The sequence below is a fragment of the Nanorana parkeri genome, unplaced genomic scaffold (genome assembly GCF_000935625.1).
Source record: "Nanorana parkeri isolate BGI_ZX_2015 unplaced genomic scaffold, ASM93562v1 scaffold51, whole genome shotgun sequence".
NCBI classification, from domain to species: Eukaryota; Metazoa; Chordata; class Amphibia; order Anura; family Dicroglossidae; genus Nanorana; species Nanorana parkeri.
This window is the reverse complement of record NW_017306319.1, coordinates 2,243,709-2,258,472: the sequence shown is the minus strand read 5'-3', so window position 1 is coordinate 2,258,472 and position 14,764 is coordinate 2,243,709. Positions and strand designations below refer to the sequence as shown.

Genomic DNA, 14,764 nt, shown 5'->3' with positions numbered 1-14,764 from the left:
AGACCTACTGTATATATAAAGCATCTCTACATCTATTTGATCCAGACAATGCCTTCATGCAACTTTGTCCCCAGAATACCAGAGCCACCTTTGTTCATGCATCATCATGGTTGAGCATTTGCTTATAGTACTAAGATGCTGGCCCATAAATGACACAATAATGTAAATCCTGGTGTCTATGCACAAGCCTTTATATTTCTGGCTGCATGTTTATACACATCTCGCATACTGTAGCTCAGCTCCCCCTGTTTGTCTCTCACTTCAGCTGTCAGAAGTTACAATGTTATGACAGTCCCAGTGAGTGATAAATGGCAGTGTGGAGACTAAAGAAATGCTTCATCCTACCTGTAGAGGACAGATGACCTCATTCCCCCAGACTCTCTCTCGTAGACAATGAGAAACTGAACATAAGCACAGTCACTTGGCTAGAGCTCAAGTTCTCCTTTTTCTTAATATTAAAGTGACACTAAACTCAGGAATCGGCAGTATGTTTTCGCTCACTTCCCGATCAATAGAGCCGTCCTGTGACAGTTTCAATGTCACATGTCAGCTTTAACTATGAGGAGGAGTGTAATTCACTCACCCCATAGTTCTCCTTTAACTCCTGAGTTTAGTATCACTTTAAGTAGGGATGCAAGGATACCGATACTTATTCTGGTACTTCCGGGATCAGGCTCCCTTGTCACCAGGTTGCATGGAGCCAGCTTCCATGGCCAATCAGGTAGCCAGGGGGAAGAGTAATTTCCTATCTTCCTGATTATCCGGGAAGCCGGCTACATGCTACCTCGTCAAAGAGCATGGAGCTGGCTTTTTGGCCAATTAGGGAGCCGGGTAGCGTATAATGACTCGCCACCTGACTTCCTAATTGGTCAGGGAGCTGACCAATCAGGAACCCGAGCAGCGAGTCATTACGCACCCCCCAGCTTCCTGGTTGGCCAAAAAGTCGGCTCCATGCGTCCTCATCACCTGGTGACGAGGGAGCATGGAGCTAGCTTCCCGGCTAATCAGGAAGCCTGGCGGCGAGTCATTTAGAGCTGCAGCTAACGATTATTTTCAAAATCGATTAGTTAGCCGATTATTAAGTTTGATTAATCGGTTAATCGGATAAACAATAAAATAAAGTTTAAAAAATGGCTCCAGTGATAGGACTACTAGTTTGTATTGAGGTGTGGAGCTGTGAACAGGGCCAACTGATCGGAAGCCGATTAATCGATTATTGAAAAAGTTGACAACTTTTTCAATAATCGATTATAATCGATTATGTCGATTAGTTGTTGCAGCCCTAGAGTCATTACACCCCCCCTCCCCGCTTTCTTAATAGGCTTTTTGGTATTGGTATTTGGTATCGGCGAGTACGGGAAAAAAATAATCGATACGGAAAAAACGATATAGGTGCATCCCTAACTTTACGGTAAGTGCATTTTTTTTAAACATGGCTCCTGTGTTTTCAAAGTGGGAAATGCCTGCATTAAAACTGCTGACAAACATTTTACCTTTGGTTCCATACATCTTTATTGTTAGCGAAGGTATCTTTGACTATCCCTGCATACCAATTGACCTTAATCAATAATGGAATCATTTTCTGAATGAACTCACTGCACATTTCTGTGTTTGTGTCCTCAAACATCTCCAAAAGCCCCGAAATATAATGCAGAAACTCTAGATTTTCTACCTTGGGCTTCAGACTGGGAGCAACTGCATCCCCTTTTGACTTTGTCACTTTAATTATTCAATTTTAAAAATATATAATCTTATCCTCTCCCACCTGCTGATACATACATCAACAAAACATTTCTGTTACTACATTTGTATGTTCCAATTTTATTAATTTGTTTTTACCTACAGGAAACCATCCCCTGGTTACCCTTTATCCCTTCCCTTATCCTTTCCTATCCCACTTCATCATTTTTTTCATATATTTTGGGATATACACCAACTATTTTATCGTTTAATGTACAATATATGTTTCACAATGCATGTGCTTGTGCAAATTGGGTGTATATTTAACACTTAACAAAACCAGAATTCACAAAAATAAAAGTTTATTTTAATCGTGCTTATGGTAAAGGAGAACTATGAGGTGAGTGCTTTTCACTCACCTCATAGTTCTAGCCGACATGTGACAATGAGACTGTCACAGGTCGGCTCAGTAGATCGGGAGGTTCGTTCACCTCTCGATCCTGTCACGGCTCTCTGCCGTGACAGGGGAGGGGCTGGATTCCCCCCTCCCCGCTCTGATCCGCCAGCGCTGACTGGCGGAACGGACGGGGGAGGGGGCGGGTACAGCTGGCTCTGGCTCTAGATAGGCAGAGCCAGCTGTCAGTCATGCAGCTGGGTGGATCCCGGAACAATTGTCGGGATCCGCTTCAGCTGCGGCGTCTCAGTATACCGCGAGCAGCAGCTCGCGGTATACTGAGCCTAGGGTGACGGGAGGACGCTAGTTTGTTTCCTCCCGTTACCCTAAGGAGAACTATGGGGAAAAGACTTAACCCCATAGTTCTCCTTTAATGACTGGAACATTTTGAATCCCTAGAAGATGGTTCAGCTAGCTGTCCTTCAGATTCTGGAGGTGTGAATGCTAACAGGGACTGAAGTATATTTTGCATGACGAAATTCAAAACAATATTTTGACACTGAAATTGATCTACTAAATGGCAGTCTGTGCAGGTTCTACTGTAATAACATAGCCAAATCCTGTTCCTTGTGACATTTCAATGTCCTTGTCAAATAAAATGAAGGCAGCAAGGCAAGTTTTGTCATGAAAAAATATAAGAACAATTGTTTCTAAGGCCTCAGAGCTGTTATGCATTTAGACATTCAGAGAATAGGTAGCTGACCTTTACAGTTCCATTATTTTTCACAAACACGCTGAAAACATATTTAAACCTTATTATGATGCCATCTAAATGTATCTCAACTCTTTCCAGCATTTAATATCTTCCAAGTGCAGGCAGCATAGCTTCCCCATAAGGAATTCCAAATCAATATAAAAAAATAAGCTAACATACAGTAAACCAATGTTTTCATTTTACATCACAGCCTAACAAAACATCCAATAGTACAAAAATTGTAAAATCAAGTACAGAAATGGTTGAAAGAATATACGTTTCTGTATTTCAGCCTACAAGGTAGAAAATTAGTTCTAACAATCTCCTATAGAACTCTAAATGCAACCTAATTAAAACAAAATTAGATGGACACCCCACCACATACTATATATTTGTTTCTACCAAAACACATTTGGGGTGTATTTATAAACAATTCACAGAGCCATTCGCCCTGCAGATAGCACCTACATTACATCTGTGCAAATGGAGGCCAAATTAATATTTTCTTTCCAGGTTGAATGTATTATTAGGTAAATACAACATTATGGCCACTAGATGGAGCTGAGGAACATAGAAAATACCGTAAATACTTATCTCCTATGTAGTTCTGCTCCATCTAGTGGCAAACTTACATGGGTGGGTTGCTGTAATTAGACAGCTTTTTTTCCTGCTCACACGCATGCGCGTGCAGAACAAACCCGTCCATTGTATCTGCAGATTTTCTATGGTCAGATAAAAAAAGTGCAACAGATCCCTCCATGTACACTAAACTGTGTGGATGGAGGAATATCCCACTGGGCCAAGCTTCAGTATCTTGCTAGTCGGCCCCGCTGGCTCTCACAATACCTGAACAATGCCTACTCCAATCAGATTGTTCAGGTATTTTGACAGTCAGCGGGGCTGACTAGCAAGATACTGAAGCTGGGCCCAGTAGGAGATATAGTTTCTGGTATGGGATATAAAAAAATATTTGTTGCATACAAGACAAAGTAGATTACATTCATTTAATTAAATCACGTTAGCTAAAAAAGAAAAAAGGCATACCAGACCTGCTCTGCCATGTTATTAGTTTTCATTGGTCAGAAATATACCAATAGTTTATTCCACTTGAAAGTCCAACTCTGGTCTCATTTCTTCACCCCCAGTACTTCCCTCACCCTGCTGGAGACCTCCATTGTATTTTTTATTCTTTAAAATGATCTTGTCTTAAAAATGCACACAAGTACCTGAACTATTTACAAAAGTGTACGTTATTTGTGCATCATTCAGCTGTAGATGCTCAAATCATCTCTGAATTGGTGCTGACACTGTTCTTCCTTCTGGAGGGTGACTACTTTTGTTCCCCATGATACCTGTGTGTGTTGTAAAGTAGCCACCACTCCAAGCTCGCTCCTGTGATGTACTACCATCTCAATACAAATTAGTATGCTAAACATGGGATTGTAGTCCATCACGGGAACGAACTTTGAATGGTGGCAACTTTACAACACACACAGGTACCATGGGGAACAAAAGTAGCCACCCTCCAGAAGGAAGGACAGTGTCAGCACCAATACAGAGATGATTTGAGGCTCTACAGCTGAGTGATACACAAATAAGATACATTTTTTGTTATTAGTTAGGGTACCTAATGCATTTTTAAGGTTTACCTCCTGAGTTTAGTGTCACTTTAAAGATGGAGTTGCAGTGAGCAGTGGGATTATTAGAAAGCCCTGCAAACCAATTATCATGGAAACAAGCATTATTAAATAAACATATATATACAAAAATTATTTAAAAAAGTTATAAAACATAATTATATGAAACATGTAAATGTTGAAAAGGCATTTAAAATAAAATGGTCCAAAAGCCAAAATAGTTTGTTTCCCTTTTATAACATAAGTAGAACATAAAGGAGAAATAAGGTGAATGAGTGGCTGCTATGGCAACAACAGTTTTTTCTATAGACACTTCAACAGTACCAGTCATGATTGGACTTATGTGAGAATCGAAAAATTCAGTCTTAAAACATTAAAGTTATGCAGGCGGAAAGAAGAACAAGTGTATTTGGCTTTATTTACGTGCCTGAGCCTCACACTTCAGCTTGAATGTCAGAGGTCTGACAGTTGCTAACCTTTAAACTGGCTGCCTGTACTCAGACTCCCAACTCCTGAGAGTATAGAAGAATGTCAAATAACAGAGCTCTGTAATTGAAAGAGAAAGTAACATCAATAAATAGGTAATTTTTTTACATATATTAGAGCTCACATGAATTAGCTTCCAGAAGTTGGTAAGGACTGTCTGATCTCGGATACACTTCCCTATTTTGGCAACGTTCTCTTTTGTGTCGAAGAAGCTGTAATTCTATCCATAGTGTAAACAAATGAAGTTGGCTTTTGATGATAGCTAATGATGGTGACCCCAAGGGGCATCCCTAGACTTATAGCCACCTGAGGCCAGAGGGATGGTAATGACCGTTACCTTCGGGTTAGTGACAGTGGGGGGTCCTTGGGGGTAGATGAGGGCTTGCTGCTAGTACCACTGGCTCCGGATCTGTCTGGCGTCCTACCCAGCTCACTGATGTCAGTGGTTGTCAGAAACTAGGCGGGACGTAAGCCAGGAGTGTCCCACTCAGCCCCCTGGGAAACCAGTGATGTCCAGGTTGGGGCCTGGGTGGGACCCCAGCCAGAGCGTTGCAGGTTGCTAAGAGCTCTGGGGCCCCAATGAGATGTCCCCTGAGGCAGTAGCCTCAGGCTGCCTTATAGGGATGACCCTTGTGCCTCCAGTGATACCACTGGGTAGCTATAGAGCAGCTTCTGATGCATATCTCTAAATGTGATTAATTATTCATTGCAAAAGATATCAAGGGCAGATAAGGGGTTGAAAGATATAAAAATGGTCACGGTCAACATTCCTACTCAAAGTAGAACCCTAGACCAAAACAAGCACTTAACCCTTGCAGTGGGGGAGCACCCCCGCTGCAAGGGTTACGTTTTTAACTCTGGAAAACAAAACACAGAGAGCACCTCCATCGCGTAAAATCTTTTTAATAAAGTAAATTTAAACAGATGCAAACATACTCACAAAAGTCGAGTTTTAAAAAGCATGAAACGGTATAAGCATGAGAGACTTAACCCGCTGGCTAGTCTTCCTCCCTGATGGTTAACGTTTCCGAGGTCACGCCTCCTTCAGGGGGTCAGGGGTTCTGACGAAGGAGACGTGACCTCGGAAACGTTAACCATCAGGGAGGAAGACTAGCCAGCGGGTTAAGTCTCTCATGCTTATACCGTTTCATGCTTTTTAAAACTCGACTTTTGTGAGTATGTTTGCATCTGTTTAAATGTACTTTATTAAAAAGATTTTACGTGATGGAGGCGCTCTCTGTGTTTTGTTTTCCAGAGTTGAGGCTTCCCTAAAGCCTATTTTTGAGAGCCTGCCTCGTTTATGCGTTACACTATGATTACTGCAGATTATCTCCCTGCTTGGACTTAAGCCATTCGTGCTGTGTTATATACTGTTTGCTGCTTTGGATGGGTGTTAACCCTTACGTTTTTAACTGCCTGGAGTTCTTCTTCAAGCAGGAATGTATAAAGAAGCTTGTATCAGAAACATTTGGAAGCTCCCTCTTTCAACGTGGATGACTCTGAATATGTTAGCAGCTTGGCTCCAAGATAATCCAACGGCTCCAATTGATTTTGAGTCACTTACCTTAAACATGTATGCCAATTAGGGGTTTTGCCCTCACTCTACATGTTTGTTTTGGATTAGTAACTCAGAAAGTAGTGAAGCCAGAGACAGTAAGGCAACCAGTATTCTTAGGAGGAGGCCAACAAGGATTCAGTACATATCATGGTATAAAGGCTCTGTCGGTTTACTTATCTGCATTACCTTTGTAGCCCTTAGGCAGGGATGCACCGATACCGTTTTTCCGGTGTCGAGTATGAGTACCGTTATTCACCTTTCGGTACCAGCCGATACCGAGTACTGATACCGCTATTTCCGCTAGCATGGAGCCAGCTCCCCGGCAATCAGGAAGCCGGGCGGCATGTCATTACCTGCCTTCTTGATTGCCCGGGAAGCCAGTTCTATGTTGTTTGGCCGGCTGGATGTTGATTGGCGGGGAAGTCTGCTTTGCAGCCAATCAGCATCGAGTAAGCTTCCCGGCCAATCAGGAAGCCGAGTCATTACCCGCTGCCTGGTGTCCTGATTCGCCGGCTCCATGCTGACTGGCTGAGAAGCTGGCTTCCCGGCCAATCAGCATGGAGCCGGCCAAATAGCATATAGCCGGCTTCCCGGCCAATCAGGAAGCCGTGTGGCGAGTCTTGGCCGGTTCCATGTTCCTTTGCGACACTTTTGGTACTCGCCCAAATACTCGGTATCGGCACAGATACTAGTTTTCTTTATTGGCGCATCCCTTACGTGATATGGTAAACTCTGTCAAACCAGAACAAATAATTGCACCACAGCTTAACAGAGGGAGCAGTGTAGAAAGCTGGTCATACAAGACTTTAGATCTGTATACCATATCCCACAGTAAATTTTTTTGACAGACTAATTCACAAACAGTAATTTTATATCACATGTGTGAAACTGGACTGTAAGACTTTTTCCTTTGGAAGAACATTAGCCTTTTGATGATGATGATGCTTGTCTTGTTGCGTTTTAATTGGTATATGGTCAATAATGGTAAGTGGTAAATATGTCATATGTTCGTTAAAGGAGAACTATGGGGTCAGTGCTTTTCCCCATAGTTCTCCTAAGGGTAACGGGAAGACACAAACTAGCGTCCTCCCGTCACCCAAAGATCAGTAGCTCGTGGTATACCGAGATGCCGCAGCCGCGACGGATCCCTAAAATACTGTCTGGATCCACCCAGCTGCGTGAGTGACAGCTGGCTCTGCCTATCTAGAGGCAGAGCCCGCTATTGTATTATATCACAATGTACGTGAGAAAACATCTGCCATAAATGTTTGCAAACATGTGCCAATGTTTCTAATTATGATAAATGAACCTAACTAGCCAATTGTACATTGACATTCAAAGCAGTTCTAGTTTGTAAATGGCAAAAATGTTTGAGTATATGCTAAACTAGAAAAAAAAATGATAATAATGTGAACATCTTGCTAAGCAATGACATGTGCCAATCCAAGGAGGCATATAAATAAACCCTGTAAGATATGTCATGTAAAAAAATTAGCGGATGTACAAGTATTTAACATAGGAATTTGTATTCCAAGCACCAACATATGGAATCTCATATGCTGACTAATTCCTTGACTTCAGGGCATGCATATTATGATTCACACATATGCAGTACTAAATCCCCAGGCACACAGCTCACTGATGCATTGTACAAAAGAAGGTTATTTTATAGTCTCCTTTAACTGTAGCTGAAACCTCAAGGCCACCTATTGCTATATGTTATGTGCATCTAAATAAAGCCAATAGCCCTTAAATAGACCCTGACATTTTTATTTGATTTTAGGCATGCCACAGCTTAGTTGGCAAATGTTTGAGCACAATGTGGACTAATGATACATTCCATTTACAAAGATTCTGCTCGCCTGCATGATTATATGTAAATACAATATGCTAGTAAATCTGGCCCAATACACCTGCCTAGAACTGCCATTCTGATTCCTTGTGTGACCTGAAATAAGAACCCTAAAGGGTCACTATGGGTGACTGCAGTTTAGCTTAAAGTGATATTAAAGTCAAAAGGTTTTTAAGCTATTTCAAATTCTGATTAACCCCTTCATGACTGACACCTTTTTTCCATTTTTTGCACCCATGTTATATTCCACATTTTAGGCCTGAAAATTACTTAAAACCACCAAACATTATATATTTTCTGAATGCCAAGACCCTATAGAATAAAATGGTAGTTGCAAATTTTATGTAGCGCAATATTAGCGCAACTCCTTATTAAACCCCAAAATTTAGTGACACATTTAATTAAATGCCCCAGAACACAATAAAATACCCATTTTTTTAATTCAATTTAGAGAAACCCCAAAATACTGGCCCTAGAATTATTGCTCTCACTCAGGCGTGCGCGGCGATACCCAACATGTGTAGTGCGTTCGTTGTTTTCATACGTAGGCGCACCCGACGCGCGTTTATGTGGCGACGCGCGTGCTCGCGGGGGCGGGGGACTTTAAACATTTTTTAAAAATTATTATTAGATTTATTTTAAAAAAACTGTTTTTTTTATTTTTACTTTGACTGCTATCACATAGGGGGGCTTACAAGCCCCCCCATGTGATAGCAGATGGTGGTGACCAGGTACTCTTTAAGGTGATGCTGGGGGTCCAAAAGACACCCAGTGTCACCTTTACACTAGAAATAAGCTATTGAAGTGCAGATCGCACTTCAACAGCTTATAGCTGGGCTGCAGGAGCCCAGAACTGACAGCCCAGGGACCGGAAGTCATGCAATCTACATCGCTCCCGGTCCCATAGAACGGGGAGGGGAATCGATGAACGGAAGTTCGTCGACCTCCTCCCCAGCTCCCCGCGGACACCGGTCCCAGGCCCGTAGGGGGGGGGCCCTTCTTCCGGACACAGAAGCGATCTGGCGACAGGTAAGTCGCCAGAATAGCTTCTATTGTAAAGCCGACAGTCAGCTTTACAAGTTTAAATAGAGTCCCAGCGGCAATAGCCGCCGGGAGTCTGTTTAAACAGCCCCGATGCTGGCGACGTACACTGTGTCAGTCACAAAGGGGTTAAGGCTGCATTCACATCAGCAGTCACAGTGCCGATGCGCTCATTCCGGCACATTTACATTAAGCTGTACAGGTGCGATGCAGTTGTACCCTGTCACAGCCAGCTGCACTATAAAAAAAATAGGGCTGCAGCTAACGAGTATTTTCAAAAATCGATTAGTTGGCTGATTATTAAGTTCGATTAATCGGACTTAAAAAAAGGCTCCAGTGATGGACTACTAGTTTGTATTGAGATTGTAGTCCATCACGGGAGCAAGCTTGGAGCGGTGGAAGTAAAAAAACGTGTGGTGTGCAATATAGTACATTATACAGAGGCACAATGCAGAATACCAGCAGCTTTAGAGGAATACAACAAATCGAAGCAATAGTACACTATAGTGTACTATTGCTGGGATTTGTAGCCTTCTCTAGCTGGTGCCATTCTGCATTGCACTGTATAATGATTATACGGCGCAATGCAGAATACCAGCAGCTATATAGGAATACAACAAATGCCAGCAATAGTCCTTTATACTATAATGTACTATTGCTGGGATTTGTAGTCCTCTGTAACTGCTGGTATTCTGCATTGTGTTGTATATAATGTATTATTGCTGGGATTTGTAGTCCTCTATAGCTGGTGGTATTCCCCATTGCGCTGTAGATGATTATACGGCGCAATGCAGAATACCACTGACCAGTTATAGAGGAACTACAAATCCCAGCAATAATACATTATACAAGATGTTTAATGTATTATTGCTGGGATTTGTTGTTCCTCTATAGCTGCTGGTGTTCTGCAGTGTGCCGCTTTTTTTTTTTTTTTAAACAGAAAACATTAAAACAGGTCCCCCTTAAGTGTTGACAACGTTTTCCATCGTCGATTTTAATCGACTTATTTGAATAATTGTTGCAGCTCTAAAAAAAAAAAAAAGTACTGTAACAGTGGTGTGAACTGAGCCCATTCAAAACAAGGCAAATTGCCTTGTCTTGCTTTGGGGCTGAACTGGAAAAAAAAGACGGCCAGCGCAGTCCAAATGCATTTGGTGTGAATCCAACCCAAATCACTTACATTAAAGTCTGCTATTTGATGAAGTTTGTTTCCTGCAGAATCAGCTGGTCTCCACAGCACTGGCTCTGATATTGTGTATTAGGGTGGCTTCCTTCCCTTACAGGGTCCTTCGGAGCCACCCTTGTGTGTGATAGTAGGCTGCGTATGTCTCCACACAGGCCCAGCAAGGCAAGCCACTTCCTGTCAGAGCACATTTAAAATCAGACAAGCATAAGGTGCTAGTTAAAAATATTTTATTAAGAAAAAAGTGTCCACAGGAGGAAGCAAAAATCATAAACAGGAACAAGCCAGGAACAGGAACCAGAGGAGAATGTCAGCCAGGATCGGGTCATACACGGAATAAGGATACACAGAGCAGCAGGAATGCACTATCAGGTAAGACCACGCAAGGACAGACTGGACTGAGTGGTTTATATAGTGAGTAGGGTGACATCATCACTCAGAGACAGGAAACGCCCATATGATGCTCTCCTGTTTGTCCATAAGAGGGAGCCTGTGAGTAGTGAGCAACGTTCCACAGTCTGCTCAGACAAAAGAGGAATCACAGGTGGATAAAATGGCAGCCAAGCCAGAATGCTGCAAACTAGTTAAGTCAGGGTGGAACCCCGACACTTCATTCCTCCTACCTTCTCTAAGCTAGTAGATGGATAGTTGCTAGACACTATGCTGTCCCTTGTGATATTGTACTGAACAGGAAGTTCAGGGAAGCTGAGCTGTGAGAGTTGGAGCCAGCTGTTCAGAAACATAACTTAGTGTTTGGGCATAAATGTAAAGAAATACTTTGATGAGCAATGAATACTTTTTTGATCTGGATTCATTATTGAATAAAAGTTTGATAGTTTATTACTACTTTAAAATATAATTAAAGTCTCTTATTTTTTGGCATATATCGACCGCTAGCTGTGGTGGATCAGAGACAGGCACCAGAGCTGGAGGGACTGGCAGAAACGATTGGAAGGAAGAAGATGATCGCAGCAAGGGGCATGAAAGCAGCACTGGGGAACTAAAAATATTGTTTAATGTCACTTTAAGCTTTTTTTTTTTTTTTTAGTTCAACTCCAAACCAAGCCCTTGCTCAATACTGACAATGTATATGTGCAGTGGGCATTGGGAGATGCGTTGATAGATTCTTTTAAACTGATGGGAAGGCTAATAAAAAATAACACTATGTAGCAAAATCACAGACAAAAATCCTCTAATGCGCTTCCTCACGGCCACCTGGATCCTCTCGTATACAAGGCCGTTTCTCTTCAGCACTGCTTGCTGTTGTTATATCAGATATGACAGGTGCATTACTAGAGCTGTGACAAAGCACGGCTGCCTTTTCACAGCTTTTCATTTATCTGGCATAACCAATGCAACATTGACAACACATTTTACCGAAGGTGAATATCTTGATTCTAAACCGAGGATGGGTTCAAGAGTCATTCAAATATACACATACTTTGTTCTCTTCTCTGTAAGAGTTTTAACGCTTGTTTGCAATTACATACAGAAAAGGACAGTTAGGCCGCAAATTAAGTGAAGGACCATCATCAAAAAAAGTATTTATCATAATTTCAATATTATGGTTGCAGCCTACACATAAATTCCAACTTTCACTGCCTGACTTTTAAGAACAATCCACCAAAGGTACTTCATTGAGCTTTTCTCCTTGTTCTTTTGTTGCCCTTAAAGACTGGAGTTGACCACCTTGACCCCAGAATAGGAATCCAATATTACCAAACACTAAGGGGGTTATTCACTAAGCTGCCGAAGGCAGCCGAGTGAATAACCGAGCCGAAGTGAAGCGACCTGAATGCCATTCAGCTATTCACTTCGGCCCTGTATGGCTGATTTCAGCCGTACATAGACTAAAATCAGACGTACATCGTCTGGCTTCGGTCATACATGAGCCATACATCGGCTTGCTTTGGCTGAGGCAAAGTGAAGAAGCTGTTCGACTTAGCCGATCCAACATCTGGATCAGCTGAGTCGAACCTCCGGCAGTCCACTTGCTGTCATTCGCCCCTATTCTCATAAGGGCCGAACGGCAGTGAGTGAATAGCCGAAAGCCGTAGAGCACCATTCGGCTTGGTTATTCTGCTCGCTACCTCGAGCTGCTGTACGGGCTGAATACAGCCCATACAGCAGCACTTCGGTTCGAGTGAACCGAAGGGCTCCGGGGGCCGAAGCATTAGACGATGCTTTGGCTTAATCCTTCGACTCCTTTGGGAATAACTACCTAAAACTATATGGCCGAGATGAGTCACAAGATGTTCTGTAGCTATATTAACATGCATTCATCTCTTCCTCTCCTCTACGGGTGGCATATAGTGCGTTTTGTTAACACATATAAAGCAGACAGCATTCTTCCTCCAAAACACTTCATGTTTGGATTTTCATGATAACAATCATATCAAATTGGCAACCAAAAAAAGGTGGAGCCTGCTAAATAACAATTATGTCCCAGGGCAGCGTGAAATCTGAAAACATTCCTTCATATACACAATTTCAGTAATTTTGGCAAGCAGTGATACCATAAGAGGACCTCTCATTTTGGTCACAATAATTTACATTTAGAATAAAAAAAACAAGGAACCTAAACAAGACTTCCTTGCTTCATCATGACATTTCTGTGCTGCACTATCCATCCACAGCTCCCTGAAGTGATGCTGAGGGGTATTCAAGCACCAGCTCTGGAAGTGGCTGGTGCTGTGTCTTCAAACCAGCTTCCCTGTTTGTGCACAGAGCTAAAATACTGAAGTTGTTGCTGTTTGCTGACAGCCTGACCTTTCTCTGCCTGCTGTGACCTCTGCCTGCACTCTGCAATGTTGTGGCGGGTCACCTGCACTCCATACATCATATTGAGTTATTCCGTTACTGATCGCGGTGCTCAAAGTGATACAACAGATGGTGTTGTGTCGCAGGATCAGCAAAAGTGGAAACCACCAGCACTCAACCTAAAAGCAGGGTGACATAGTGACGTCACTATGTCGCCCTGAAGAAGGGACCCAGCGTGGCCCCGAAATGTTAGCTTGATGACGCATGTGACATAATACGTTAACCAAATCGGTAACACTTTACGCTTTTAAGTTGAGTGCTGGTGATTTTCACTTTTGATGCTCCGCCTGGACCCGACTACGCTTTTGTCTTCTGCCTTGCATACTAACTGCGTGTTGCCAACCTGGAACACCTGACCATTCTCTGCCACCACCTGCCTTGCCACTGCCTTGATCTCACTATGGACTACTGTCTCAATGTTGGAGCCTTTCTGCCGTTGCTCATCCTTGTGGATGGCAATCTGGTACCAGCAAGCAGCAAAACCCACCATTAGGAGCTCTGCTAAAAATCGGCTGGTGCTTGGGCTCTGCAACTCGGGTGAGCTCATGTCACCGGCTAGGATGTATCGCCCTAACAGTTATGATCATAAGCTGAGTGGAGTTTCTAAAGTTAACAAAAAGGTGCAACATTTTTCTGAATAATTTTACTAATGAATTGGATGAGCTTTTCGTTTTGTTTGGAGGTATTAAAACATAATGGTCTGTAAATAATATCCAACAGCTGCTACCTCCACTCTCCGTTTCCCATAATCCTTGTATTCCTCTGCTTATACACTATTTTATCATATGTACAGTTCAAATTATCCATCAGTTACACGGGGCACACCAAGACCTCTTTGGGCAAACTGGGAGGAATATCATGGCTTTGGCATCCTCCTCAAAACAAATGTTGTGACCTTTTGGGAAAAATCTTTAGAATTCTTTTAAAAACTTTTAGTAGAAGGTAAGGGAAAAGGCTTAAAGTGATATTAAACTCAAGGGTTAAATCTTAAAAATGCTTTCAAGTACCTTAACTATTAACATAAATGTACCTTATTTGTGTATCACTCAGCTGTAGATCCTCAAATCATCTCTGAATTCATGCTTAAACTGTCCTTCCGTCTGGAGTGTGACTACTTTTCTTCCCCATGGTCCCTGTGTGTGTTGTAAAGTAGCCACTGCTCCAAGCTTGCTTCTGTGATGCACTACAATCTCTGGTTTAGTTTACTAATTTAGATTAAGATTGTAGTCCATCACAGGAGCATGCTTGCAGCGGTGGCTAGTTTACAACACACACAGGGACCATGAAAAACAAAAGTAGCCACCCTCCAGAAGGAAGGACAGAGTTAGCAGGATATTAGAGGTGATCTGAGGATCTACA

The 14,764-nt window shown here is 42.4% G+C and overlaps 1 protein-coding gene across 1 annotated transcript in view; it reads right to left on the bottom strand.

Moving 5' to 3' along the window:
- The window catches only part of ERICH1 (glutamate rich 1), an 81,552-nt gene extending 67,600 nt beyond the window's left edge, over window positions 1-13,952 (bottom strand). The window contains exon 1 of the mRNA XM_018574887.1: window positions 13,679-13,952. Within this exon, the coding sequence (XP_018430389.1) occupies window positions 13,679-13,952 (274 nt within the window). The remainder of the gene's footprint in view (window positions 1-13,678) is intronic.
- Window positions 13,953-14,764: the final 812 nt, after the last annotated feature.